General features: G+C 46.1%; 3 protein-coding genes across 5 annotated transcripts; 1 reads left to right on the top strand and 2 right to left on the bottom strand.

Annotated features, from left to right (window-relative positions):
• Window positions 1-2,578: 2,578 nt before the first annotated feature.
• On the bottom strand, window positions 2,579-7,230 carry tnfaip1 (tumor necrosis factor, alpha-induced protein 1 (endothelial)). Of its 3 annotated transcripts, none has more exons than XM_066695547.1 (7): window positions 7,033-7,230; window positions 5,263-5,612; window positions 4,976-5,145; window positions 3,738-3,821; window positions 3,450-3,502; window positions 3,006-3,201; window positions 2,579-2,830 (listed from the first exon to the last, which is right to left on the bottom strand). In XM_066695547.1, exons 2-7 carry the CDS (start codon window positions 5,498-5,500, stop codon window positions 2,612-2,614), a joined length of 960 nt encoding a protein of 319 aa, XP_066551644.1. In that variant the 5' UTR covers window positions 5,501-5,612; window positions 7,033-7,230; the 3' UTR covers window positions 2,579-2,611. The 3 variants fall into 3 exon arrangements, with proteins under 3 accessions (XP_066551644.1, XP_066551645.1, XP_066551646.1); XM_066695548.1 differs by having other exon boundaries at window positions 7,039-7,230; XM_066695549.1 differs by having other exon boundaries at window positions 7,119-7,228.
• A 484-nt stretch (window positions 7,231-7,714) lies between these two features.
• ift20 (intraflagellar transport 20 homolog (Chlamydomonas)) lies at window positions 7,715-10,933 on the top strand. Its single transcript, XM_066695546.1, has 5 exons — window positions 7,715-7,842; window positions 8,709-8,879; window positions 9,013-9,098; window positions 9,758-9,861; window positions 10,184-10,933. Exons 2-5 carry the CDS (start codon window positions 8,753-8,755, stop codon window positions 10,263-10,265), a joined length of 399 nt encoding a protein of 132 aa, XP_066551643.1. The 5' UTR covers window positions 7,715-7,842; window positions 8,709-8,752; the 3' UTR covers window positions 10,266-10,933.
• Window positions 10,934-11,017: 84 nt separating this feature from the next.
• Window positions 11,018-13,336, bottom strand: tmem97 (transmembrane protein 97). The gene is made up of 3 exons (XM_066695545.1): window positions 13,173-13,336; window positions 12,725-12,869; window positions 11,018-11,678 (listed from the first exon to the last, which is right to left on the bottom strand). The coding sequence occupies exons 1-3, from the start codon at window positions 13,287-13,289 to the stop codon at window positions 11,404-11,406; spliced, it is 537 nt and encodes a 178-aa protein (XP_066551642.1). The 5' UTR covers window positions 13,290-13,336; the 3' UTR covers window positions 11,018-11,403.
• Between the last annotated feature and the right edge of the window lie 120 nt (window positions 13,337-13,456).

Below are 13,456 nucleotides of genomic sequence, written 5' to 3'. Positions count from 1 at the left end.
CCCCCAGTGCCGGATTACTACAATTACAGCCGCTGAAATTAAATACTAAAATAAAACCCTTCTCAAATCTGTGCCTAATCGAGAACGATTTGCGTAGGACAGCAAAATGTTTTTCAGTGCTGAACCCACACATTGCTGTGAAACATAACAATTCCAGCCTGATGTAAGTGTTCATTGCCAGATAATAACAGAGACAATGTAACAACACCCAAGACACAGCGTGACCTCATTTTAAATTATTTTATTGAAAACCATCATGAAAAATAGGCACGACAAAAGACTGCATAGAAAACATCATTATTCTAGCGGTGCTGGGTTCCAAATGAATTAGTTATTCAGTGAGAGGTTTAAAACACTTAAAAAGCTGTTAAAAACAACACTAAATTACAAACACAATCCAGAGTACAAATAACGTTCACCAAAACATGTAGGGTTGTCTAGGTAAGAGTTCAGAAATAAAATCTTAAAAATATATAATTTTCCCTCATTAAAGTCCATTGTCTTTGGCTTGCTGATGTACCCATGAGAGTTTACGAGAAATCAATTACTCAATAATTAAGATGTATCAATTTGATATTATTTACACATGTATATGTGTGTGTGTCTCTTAAGAAACAATAACAGAGCAGTTCAATATTCCCTGTGATTAGTGGAAACACCCTTTTGTGCCATCTGCTACGATAGGCTTTTTATACGAGAACATGTCAAATATTTCAGTGCAATTAATCTAATGAATGTATCCGGGTGTAATGAATGTATCAGCCGTATCCGGGTGCGACACGTGTCCATAGTGAAACAAGTCTCGTTCTGGCATAAAGTGCAATTGTATAGGTCAACCAGTCTCATAAAACACAATTTTAGGCCAATAAAATTCCTTATCTTGGGTGGGGGACGTACAGTAGATTGGCTGATTCCAATTATTAGGGAAGGATGGCAGCTGATAGGCTGAGAAGACTCATGTTAGCAAATGATTGCTTCTGATAGGGTAACGGACTCCTTATCAGACACACCAGCCACAGAATCTAATCACCTAAAACAGCAAAGCTTACATCAATTCACTCTTGTCATAGGAAACCAGTACTGATGGCGTGACAAGAAGACGTATTGAAAAGGCACTTCTGATTATATCTGAATGTGGGGGGGCTTTCTCAGACGATTAGGACAGGTTCACTAGTAGAGGATGAGGATAAACACTGAGGATAAATCATTTGAGGTCTGCTTCAGAAAGACCATCAGAAAGATAAATCAGTTTATATGAACAGAAAAGTTCAGGTGAATCAGTCGTCTTAAAAAGGAAGTGAAAATATTGTGTGGATCCAAAAAGAAAAAAGAAAAAAAGCATACCAAGCTAATTAGTGTTATAAAATTTGCGAAGGAGCATTCCAAATATGTTAAAAAGAGAAAGAAATATTTACAAGAGAAAAAAAAATTAAGTTAGTTTGTCTAGTAATTTAAAAATCTGTTTAAAATCAGGATGCTCACCGCATGTTAAGAACACAAACAAAAGCACTTCAAGATTCATTCAAGTCTCTACACCTTTGCACTTCTGATTAAATGTTTTAAGATCATGGACTGACGCTGTATGGACCACTTAAACACACATTCACTTGAAAATGTCCGGCTAAAATGTGGAAGGTGGCGGTCAGAATGAGGCGTCGTCTAATCAAACACTGGGGTCCCACAGTTCAGGCTGCTGTGCTCTCTCAGGTAATGCAGCATCAATGGAGATCTGTCAGAGGTCCCCAGCAAATCCAAGGTCTTCTAAATTTCTCTCCAACTGAGCTCTCAGCAGTTTCACTGAACGGTATATATGAGGACTCGCGTGTCATGAATTGTTAGATCCAAAGATTCCCGCGCTTGCCTTGAACGAAGGGTGTGAATTTCTTTCCCGGTGCAAGATATTCAAACAAAATTCTGCTTCGTGCTCTCTTCCGTGATGTTCTTTGCCCCACACGGGTGTGTTTAGGGTCTTTGGGCGAGCGCAATTCACTGGGAAAGACAGACTTGGAGGAGAGAGAGAGAGAGAGAGAGATCACGGAGGAGAGCAGGGTGATGCGCCTTCCAGGGCAGGTGAGTGATAGCATATCTGTTTCACAGTTTTACATTAAGAGTCACCGCTACTGACAAAATAAGCCCCTCAGGATGGCCCACTGGTGAGCTGACAGCAGTCTTTCAAACTGCAGAACACCTCTAAGAAGAGACGGCGCCCGACACATAGTTCATAAAGTGTCTGCCTGAGGAAACCATCCCGACGCTCCAGACGCTACACGCCTCTGGCACATATCTGTTTCAGAGGGGACTTTCTTTTTATTCCTCTACGCCTGCATTTGTCTTTCCAGGAGTCACTCTGAGGTGACATCTCCTGCCTTGCTTCACAGCTGCCACCTTTAACCACAGGAGGCAGGAAGTCAAAGTCTTTGATGTGATCTCCTCCTCAGCAGTGTCTATAGTCTCTTGTGGGTCAACTGAGAAAAGGAGTGCAAGCTGCTGGACCATATCCCCTTTATCTTCTCTGCTTCTTCTGCCTCTCTCAGATTCTGTATCCCCACCACAACCACCACCCCCACCCCCACCCCCACCACCTCTCTCTCTCTGGGTCTCTGTGTCGGGGCTAGTGTCCGAGAGGCCGGTCGTCGTAGGTGCTGTATCTCTTGACATGGATGCGCCGCACGCGCTCCCTGGGCTCCGGGCCGTCCTCGTCCTCACCGTGGGGACCCCAGTGCGCCCGCCGGCTTGTGGCTTCCAGTAGGGAGTTGTCCGGGACCGGCAGCGTCTCGTACAGCAGGGCGTTCAGGGTCTCCTCGTAGATCCGCGCCTCTGGAAACTCCACCTGAACGCAGACGGACGAGGAGGGGGTGGGGGTTACAAAGAAGAAAGAAATGGATCAGTTTCTACATAATGGCTGATGTTTTAGTTTAGTTTTGGTCTTTCCTTTTTCCAATATTATGATTCATTTGCTTTCAGCCATCTCCTCCACAGGGACAAGCCCACGCCTCTGCCCCTACCTTGGTCTGCTTCTTCTCGGTGGCGTAGACGATGGAGGTGCAGCACACCTCGGCCAGCTTGCGGCCCTGCCCGTAGAAAGACCAGCAACAGATCTCGTCCCCGATCACGTCCTTCATAAAGAGGATGCGGCCGTTGTACCTCAAGGACAGCTTGTCGAACAGCTCGATGTTCTTCAGCAGGTGGTCGTCCGAGTTGCTTGAGGTGTGAAAACACGAGGATCCATTAAGAACGGGGCAGAGAGGGACATGTATATATAAATGTACATTCAAATCCAGCTTTTGTTCCTATTCTGGAATGAAGCGACAGAAAGCTTCCCAGACCTGCTTTGTCCGTGTGAGAGAGAAGTCATTGTTAAAGCGCCAGTGTTGTCTCAGCTGCCACGCACACCTGCAAGTCATTACAAACAGCAGTAAAGGTCTTGTTGCGTAAGATCTCAGGGTTACCTGGTGTAGGAGTATTTGTTGTTGCTCCTGTTATACAGCAACTTCACCACAGGCTGCAAGAGAGAGAGTGAACAGCGGTCAGACAGGCACTCCTCAATAAGCCGTTATACAGCTCTGTGGCCATGCCGAGTTTAATTTTTTGTTTTTGTTTTACTCATTCTCCCCCCGCCTTCATGGATGTCACATACACAATGCAACCTGAGCCTTGGCTGTAAAAGAAGATTCTCGTACGGGCAGTTCGGCAATCATCCAGGCGGTATCCGAACCATCAAGGACAAACTTCCTTACCTTGGAGCACGCCTGGATCAGCCGCTCCTCCTCCTTCAGAGAGGTGACGACAGGGATAACGCACATTGCTTGCTCCTTCTTCTCCTGTAAATCACACGGCAAGCACAAGGCAAGAGGAGACGTTAGTAGCTACAAGGTGAACAGGAACTGGGTTCACCCCTAACACTGGCCAGCTTCCACCTGCAGAACGGACACTTTACAGGTGACCCACAGATACTCTTGTGCATGACTGTATTTGTTAACCAAAATAAATGTAATGCTGAAATCGAATGGACTAAAAGCACGAGGGGGGCACACTGCAAGACTCTAACATTGCATGCGATGGGACACATTAGTAACATTTTTGATCTTTCACATCGTTCAAAATGGTATGAGACAGGACTAAGATCAATCTGTTTCCATTATAGGACTATGATAACGAGCCTATTTATTATTTAAGTAATGAATCTATATTACAAAGCCGACCGTCCCCTAATAGAATGGATTATAAATCGAGCTGCGCGAATATAAATCTTTGCTGGATCTTAATCTAGCAGGGCTGGTGAACACTGGCATATATATATATATATATATATATATATATACACCTTCCAGAATTAATACACAAACCTGCTGGACATTTTGTGAACATATTCTTGTGCTTCCAAAGCAACATCCTACATTTACACATCAAAAAAATAATGTGAAAAAGACCACCGAAGAGGCAGGCAATTTCCTACAGGCTGGATGCGTTTTAAACCCTGAGGTTACAGATGATATCATTTAGAGAGGGCAGATCATGCTTAAAATAACACTATCTCGCCACCGCCACCACATTAAAAAAAAAAACGGGTCTAATTGGTGTTTATCCACCGAGTGCCAGAACGCATGGAATGCAGTTTCCATGGAGACCGGACAATGTCCACCTTGTGCTGGGGGAGTCCAGATAAGTCCGCGATCACAGCGGAGCCCGGGGGCAGTGCCGACCCGGCCCGGTAGGGTGCTGACGGACACCGTCTTTACTGGCACAAAAGACTTCTGGGGAGCCCTCAACATCAGCACTGTTCGTTCCCCGTCACACAGCGCCCAGCTTCTTCTCTGGTGTTTACAAACTCTACCCAAATGGCACGATGGCCATCCCTACAGTTTCCTCTCTCATTATAGAGTCCAGTCTAATTATTCCGCTTTTAAGCTCGAATGAAACGCTTAAAAGCGGAATAATTAGACTAGTATCAGGCAGACAGATCTGGGGGACTGACCTGCAGGGCGTTCTGGCACATGTCCACCAATCCCTGGATGAGGTAGTATTTGGCCTCCGCCATCAGCTCGTGGATCGCTTGCCGGCTCTTGGGCAGTGCCACGCTGGCATCACGGAGGTAACCGAGGATCTCGCTGAAGTGCTTCCCACAGCGGTCGATCAGGATCCACCCTGCCAGCGCCACACAGACAGACACACTCTCAGAGCACTTTTCATTGGAGCAGCCATCATCAATCATGAGCATATACAAAGCTCTCCCCCCCAAGCTGTCCACCCCAGCTCTCTTACCGTCTTTGTCAGTGAAGACCTCCATCCTGCCACTGAACATGGCCTTCAGCATGGTGTCCTGGCGCGTCAGCACCTGCACAGTGGTGTAGAACAGAGCGCCCCCGACGTTCAGGCGCACGTACTTGCTCCCCAGGCCCCCGGCTCCCCTGAGGCTGCAGGTCTTGACTTTGGGAGCGGAGGCCGGGGAGGCTGGTGCAGCCGGCGGGCACAGCTGGCTCAGGCAGCTCTCCCCGGACATGCCCCTCTGTAGGTAGATGACGACTCTGCAGACTGTAGGTTTAATATCCCCCGCCGTGGTGACTGCTACCGAGGACAAGGCCACAGTATCGTGCCGGCACGCCAGCGCATACCTGGAACAGACGTGCAGACACACGTGGTTAGGTTGCGCTCTTTAGAAGGACAGCACTACATTTCCGTCCTCTACACATCAAGAGAGAGAGAAAACGGGATTCCTCGTTGCACATCTGCAAGTGTCATCACTGCTGGGATAAGAACAGAGGACTAGTGGAGGGACAGGCCTGCCATTCTCACTGTGAAAGGGCCAACCCTTGACCTGATGGCTGAAGGGAAAGGAAACAGGAAAACACCCTTCCTGACTGCAGAATCCAGTGTGCGCTTCCCGTGGCGCTCGGCTGGAATGTGGGGCCGTACGCCAGGCAGGAAGAGGCTATCGCAAAGGGGGAGGCAGGGGTTACATCCCAGTAACACAGCGGCGATCACATCCGGGATTTCTGTCCCTGTGTGCTTCCTTCCGATTATTTAACACATAATAAGGGTCCACCTCTCACACATGCAGAGGAACCTAAGCAGAGGTCTAAGCATGGCCTTTCTGTTGCGTTTTTGGCCCACCACACATTGATCTAAATAATATATCAGATTCAAGAGTCACACAAAGCAGATGATTTGACCTCCAAATGCCAACAGTGTAAAGTATGCGACTGAACTGACTTATTTTGTAATCAGTTACCAGTGAGGTAATGGCCTTCAATAGTTTAGACAAAGTAACTTTAAAATGAATCAATAAAAATAAGCTGCCGTTGCCAAACAGTACACCCAATCACATCACGGAGATGTTGCTGCGTCTTGTACTTCCTGCTGAACACCTTTACATTTGATACAGGCCTACTCCTCTACACTGTATGCACTTTTTAGCTTTACATGTAGATACCTGTTGAATGTTAGCGGCCTCACACAAAGGCGTTAATAATAATGATATTAAAAATACAGTAACAAAACCCGAACATGTACAGTGGCAAATCTGCTTGGGACAATACAGATTCCAACACAAACTGACCTTGTTGTAGATGTACAGTGTCTTTTTAAACAAAATCCAAATGATACACAATTAAGTAAATACATCCGAATAGCCTACATACTCTAGTTGTTGATAGAGGCAGAGAAATCTTATTATGACGTTTTAAAGCCTAATTCAAGTTCGGGCATATACAGTACAGACGTGGTTTTAAAGTGCTCAGGGGTGTAACTATTAGACAGCTGTACTTTCCAAACTATCTTTGAATTTGAATGCGAATCAAGGCTGTGGTGAAGGTTAGTTTATGGGAGAAATCCCTCACACGACGTCACACTAGCCAGTCTTTAGAGCAGCACCAGAAAAGCAACATTGTAGCCGCCGGCTCGGAGCGAGTTCTCGCCGCACGGAAAACGCTGTCCTCCAAACTGACCACCCACGCTTCCGTAGATAACTCGTCTGAACCCTCCATTCACCGTCGCACTTCGTAATCCGATTATATAACTCTAAAATACTCTTACACTCACTCCTCCGCGGCGCGTTACTCCGGTTGGGCTTTTTTTAAGGGTTTTGCTTCAAGCCTTCTTCCTTAAACTCGCTTCGCTACCTTCTTCTTCTTCATCCCAATAAAAACCGAAACGTCACAGCCCTCCAGCAGCCCAGTAAACATCGCCTCCATGACCAGCAGGCATTGGGAGGGACTCGGGGTTTTGTAGTCCTTGTTGTTTTCTGTCGGCCAACGCGAAAGCCGTCATGAGACTACAATTCCCATCGCGCCACGGCAAACGGGATGAACTAAGGAACCGGCAGAACCATCTGCACGACAGCAAACAAACGACAACATAGTCATATACGTTGTTTTGTTTTTTAACTTTAATTTGGGTTGAATGCATAATAAGTGCCAAATAATCAATTTCAACCTTTTTCTGTGTTATTTAGATTGCATTCAAAAATACCCCCCCACCCACCCTACAGAATAGTACAGTCTCCGGACAAACTGGTAGGACAGTCCATTTGTACGACGATAGGGGAGGTTATCATGATTAATTAAGATATTTAAAGTTAAATAACTGTATTTTGAATATTGTATATATGTATACAAACAATAATTATTTACTTGCCCCCCACTTGTTGAGAAAATGTGAGAAATTAATTTGGGAATGAATTCAACCCCCCCCCCCAGACAGGGCAGGTGGGAGCGCCGCGGAAGTGCCGTGTTGGAGGCGAGCGGAGCCGGACTGTCGCCCTGGCAGCCGGAGAAACACGGATCAGAGGAGGAGTCTGGCGGCCCCTGTGTCACATCCATCCCCAGTCCAGGAAAGACAAGTCCGGTTAGTGTGTTTTCATTTGTGCTTTGGGTGCAATATCATTTCAGCGCCCGTATGCCGTGTTTTAATAGCACAGCGTGTCACTGCCGAGCTCCATCTGTTTACTTTTCCAGCCTCCAGCTGGACGCCGAGTCCGCAGTCACACCCGCCTGTCAGCGCCGAGTTCGCGATGCGACGTGTCAAGCAAAGACACACGTTTTATTTCGCTCTTTTAAATTGCAGTTGCGGTCAAATGAGTGTTGTATCGTGTGCGGTGTAACAAAGTAGCGGGCAGCGGGGTGTTCTTGGCTCAGCTGTCAGTGAGAAGCGGTTATGACGTGGAAGTAACCGTTACACCGAGCCTCAGTTTTAGTGCTTATTTGTAGTAATGCTTACTGCAAAAGTTAGATTTTCTGCACTCTTTCGATTAGCCCACAGTCTTAGAAACAGCAGTGTCAGTAGTGAAACTACATCTGCTATCACTGCCCGCCACCTTTCATTTTCATATTGTGGATTTCTCTCTTTTAGAGGCCATTAGCACGGATTGGTAGTAATAGCTGGTTTGTGTTCCAACCGAGCTCTCAATTACTTAATTGAACCCTTAATTGAACTAATTTCCTAATTCAGTGCCTTTTAAATATTTAAAACAGTAGGTGGGTTGAGTATAAAATTGTATAAGGAACATATCAATGGACCATTTTGGTTAGTTACACAATTTAAAAGGTCTAATGTAAGCAGCTTATTAGTTCAATTAAGGGTTCAATTAAGTAATTGAGAGATCTGAAAACATCAGGGTAGGGTTGAGTTGGGAACCACTGGTTTACAGTAAGATTGGGGCTTGTAAACACACAGAAATTAAACATGTTTTTTTACCCCCTGTGTTTCCCCAGCTCCCCGGTCCTCCTTCCCCCTCCCGACCTCAGGCCCCCCAGCCATGGCGAGAGACCCTCTGTCAGAGGCCGGCCTGCACTTCGACGAGCTCAACAAGCTGCGCGTGCTGGAGCCGGAGGTGTACCAGGAGACCACCCAGCTGAAGGAGGAGTGCAAGGAGTTTGTGGACAGTAAGTCGGTGGGGGAAGCCACAGTGTCTATAGTTGAGACGTGATTATTGAATGTGCCCGTTGTGCAGGCGTCATCTTTTTCTTTAAGCAATGGCTCCCTGTTTTAACCAGTGTGTGCGTCTGTGTGTTCCAGAGATCGGCCAGTTTCAGAAGATAGTTGGGGGGCTGATCGAGCTGGTGGACGAGTTGGCAAAGGAGGCTGAAACAGAGAAGATGAAGGTACGAGTCCCACCAGGAACGTTTTCTTACGGAACAAGCTGTGGTTCTGTTAAGGAAAGTGAGAAATACTAATTTTAGCCATGTCAAAGCAACGTATTCACCAGCTAAAAATATATTTTCTTCCATCAAATATGTAATTAAAAACCATCATACATAATTTAAACTTAACACGGCTGATCCATATTATCACTTCAGCATGTTACAGAGCAGCACTCTGTCAAACGAGAATAAAATGTGTGAATGCGGTGCGAGTCTGTTCATATTTCTTCCAGGCATTCATTTCTCATGAAGGCAGAGATAAATTATTCAGCTGGAAGTTTTAAAAATATCATTTCTTTATTTTTAGACTCTGCGGTTACTTAATTTAGCCAGCATGAGCCTCCAGAGCCACACAGCGTCATACTGGCAGTGAAATATGTTGGTTGGTCGGGCAGGGTTGGGCAGAACCCTAATTGGCGAAATTCTCTGTGAAAGACATTTCTGAACCACCCATGCCACTAGACACACCGGACACATTGTTATCAATCAGCCAAGCGCCTTGTTTTCCTGGAATATGTAGCATCGGTGGTTTTAGTTTTCTGTTCGAGAGGCTTAGTTTCGATTCAGAATCCCCACAAAGACATGCCCGCTGTTGAGTTGTGCCACGTTGCGCCCTGCAGGCGATCGGGGCCAGGAACCTGCTGAAGTCCGTGGCCAAGCAGAGGGAGGCCCAGCAGCAGCAACTGCAGGCTCTGATCACAGAGAAGAAGATGCAGCTGGAGAGGTAAGGCCGGGGAGTGCCACAGCACGGGCTCGGACAATGGGCTGTGTGTGCCTCTCAGAACGGTGTGTGCCATTTGCAGTCCTTCCAAACCATTGTGTGGTGTTTTCGGGGGAGAGAAGTTAACACACAGTGCGACGGTCTGGTTACGCGAGGACAGGAACTGACATAATCGCACCACGACAGAAACTCGGTCCCGATCGATCCACTTCTCTGTGAGTGGACATGCATGCCGCACCCGTCAGATCTGATACAGAGAACAGTAACTGGGGAAATAATACGGCGCGATAGACGTACCGATGAATGGTCTCTTGTCGCTGTGCAGGTACCGGATCGAGTACGACGCGCTGTCCAAAGTGGAAGCCGAGCAAAACGAGTTCATCGACCAGTTCATCCTTCAGAAATGAGCCTCGTCCGACGGGGGCCTGTGTGTGGTGCCTGTGAGAGGGATCGGTGTGGACAGTGCGCCTGCGGTCCGGTGGACGGGCAGACCGTCCATTCATCAGCCCCATGAACACACACTCCGCATTCATTAACACATACTACAGCCCAGCCTGGAGCACAGCGCAGAAATGCCATGCGCTCCAGGACTCAGCAGGACCAGACATCTAAAGGAACAAATCTCTAGATGGTTTCTTTGTTTTCCCTCACATTATATGACCGAGTGTTTGAAGTAGTCTGTCCTAAAGAAAAAAAACTGAAATTTGAATGGTTTTGTGTCAGCATTATCTTTTACAATTATAATTCAAGGAAAAAGCTATTTATCTACCAATGGACTTGTATTATTTATACTATTTATATCCCGTAAAGCTAGTTTTCCTACATTTTTTACAAATTGAAAATAATCGCTGCATGGTACTGGAAAAAAACAGAACCCTAATGTATGAATATTTTGTGTTCAATATATTGTACGGTTTTATAACCCTTTACAAACATGGTTCTATCTTTGCTTAAAATGCATATAATCCAGGTGTTACATATCTGTCCATGGACCAAACCAAAATCTACGTATTGTGTGTGTTTTAGTCTTTTAAGGTGTTTATATGACCAGTTCATTAAATACATGTGTATATTATTCCTTGTGCTTTTTGTTGAGCCCTGTACATGTGCCCAGTTTGTGTTGCCTGTAGTGCTACAAACTGCAGACATTAAAGGCAAATGAACAAGATCTTGTTTAATAAAAATTAAGGTCATTTGAGAATAAAAACATGTAATTAGTTTGTAAAGGTTATGCACAATTCACAGTTCTTCAGGACAAGTTAACCGGTGGTTGCACAGCGTGTCCGTGAAGAACATCGAGTAACTGGAACAAAACTCCCCATCACGCAATTAAATCCGGCGACCGCTTCGGGATACGAGGAATGCAATCCGAGCCACCTTGAGGGAAGAGATCGCTCCAGCAGGCAATGGTATACAATTTTGGTTATTCCTAATTCTAAAATTATATAAAATTATTTTGATGCACATCGGTTTGGGTTGGGGTGGGCAGAGACATGATAAAACATTTGGGGGAGCTCCGTGCAAGACCCCTTGTGGTTCGGCCTTTTATCTGCTCTTCTTCTGACTCGCCGTCGCTTTCCCAGGCCGGGCTTCGCCTCTGTAGCTGGAGCTGAGCAGCATGGTGAGCAGGAGGAGGAGGGGCACGAGGAGGTACGGGGAGTAGATGCCCAGCAGCGCCAGCCGCTCGGAGGGGGTCTGGGGGCCGGGGTGGGGCGTCCCGGGGAAGCGGTGGAACAGGATGTGGGTGAGGATGGGGATCAGGGTGGTCGCCACGTGGACGGAGTAGATGATGGCAGGGATGCGGATCCAGCGGCGGCCTCCTGCAGAGACACGGCAGCACAGACCTGAGCAGCGGCATCCTGGCAGCACTCAACTGGAGAGTGAAGTCATGCCAACAGCTCTGTACGTGATTATCTATATCGGTAATTTACATACATATCCACTGCTTAAAAATGAAGATGTAAGGAATTGAACAAGACATATTTGAATGGCAACCAAACAAGAAAAGAACAGTACTTACCCATTTATTTGAACCCAGAACAGAAAATTGAATTTATTGTTTTATATTAAATAGCATCTTACTTTTAAATAAGTGTGTATTTGCAAATATTACATACTGATCCAAAATTGTTTCACCTCCCAGAAATTGGAGTCTAAAGAATATTTGTCATGCCCCCTTTCACCCACAAGAGGACAGTACACCAACATGTTTCCCAGTGTGGACATGGATTTGCCTTCAGTCATTGCATAGCTAAGTCAGAAACGAGAGAAATACAATAATAGGAATAAACCTACCCATTATTTAAATTAATAACAGTTCCAGATAGAAATAAACCAACTGGAGTGTACACAAATATTTGAAAGAGGTGTACCATGTTGTATTACATCAATAGTTACCTACATACAGGGATTTTAAAAGAATGAACCGAACACCCAAATAATCTGAAATCTTTATTCCAAACTGTAAAACAGCCTTGCAGTGCAGAAGGGAAAGACTTGACAATACCATCAAGCGGATACTTTCCCATTAGGCTCAGAACAACAGCCTGAACCACAACCCTAGAAAACATAACACTTATATATACACTTGTGTCAATTGGAATTTGTAAATTGCATTAAGCCTTGAACTGCACTGTACATTGCATTGCACTTTGTATTGCTCTTATATTTTGTAAGGGCGTCTGCTAAGAAATAATAATACAATTGTATACTTTACTACTGTGTTAAATAATTTAAATAGTGATTTTGGAAATTAGTCCAATTAAGGTTCAATTAAGTAGCCTAATTGAGAGCTGGTTGGAACAAAACCCAGCAGGGTGGGGGCTCTCCAGGATCTGGGCTGAGAAGCACTGTTTCAATGACTGACCTTTGAAAAAAGCATAAGCTGCGACGGGAAAGAAGGGCATCTGCACAATCGCCTCGCAGAAGATGAAAGACTTGAACCAGCCGGGGGGGTCCAGCATCATGGGGTCTTTAAACTCGGCTGCATACCATCTTAACACATCTCTCAGCTGCGGGGACACAACACACACACCCGGCTGAAACGCACATCGTGTGCAGTGATCATGCCAATTGTCTTTATATCGGGCAATCTCTGATGCGCTTGTTACTATACAGCTATAGGGGATGGTTGCATTTAAAGTCTAGCAAACACTGGAAACCACGTCTCGTCTCGTCTCGTCTGTGATGCAGTTGCGACCTTTGATTTGATTTTATCTGGCGCGATTACAAGTGCAAGACTAGCTGGACTCTGACTGAGCTGGTCCGGCCAGCCTGCGCGCCCTGGACACGGCATCGGGTGGAGGAGTACTCACAGTCTGGGGGTAGATCTCGGCCGGCAGCAGAGCCTGCAAGTCAATGAAAAGAGTGATGGGGATATGAGAGGCGAAATAAAAGAAAAACAGCCACTCGAGCAAGCGGAGAGCAGACATTGTTATCACTGCGCAGGGGTTCGTGTTCTTCTCTGCGTCTGATTGGCTCCTGCGCTGACTTCAGGTGCCGTGGGCGGGCTTCAGCGGCGGCGTCTGATTGGCTCCTCCGCTCAGTTCCTGTCCTGTGGGCGGGCTGTATCGGCGGCATCTGATTGGCTCCTCCGCTC

The sequence above is a fragment of the Amia ocellicauda genome, chromosome 22 (assembly GCF_036373705.1).
Source record: "Amia ocellicauda isolate fAmiCal2 chromosome 22, fAmiCal2.hap1, whole genome shotgun sequence".
In the NCBI taxonomy this organism is placed as follows: Eukaryota; Metazoa; Chordata; class Actinopteri; order Amiiformes; family Amiidae; genus Amia; species Amia ocellicauda.
The sequence above is the reverse complement of the archived record's forward strand: the minus strand, read 5'-3'. Positions and strand labels throughout refer to the sequence as shown.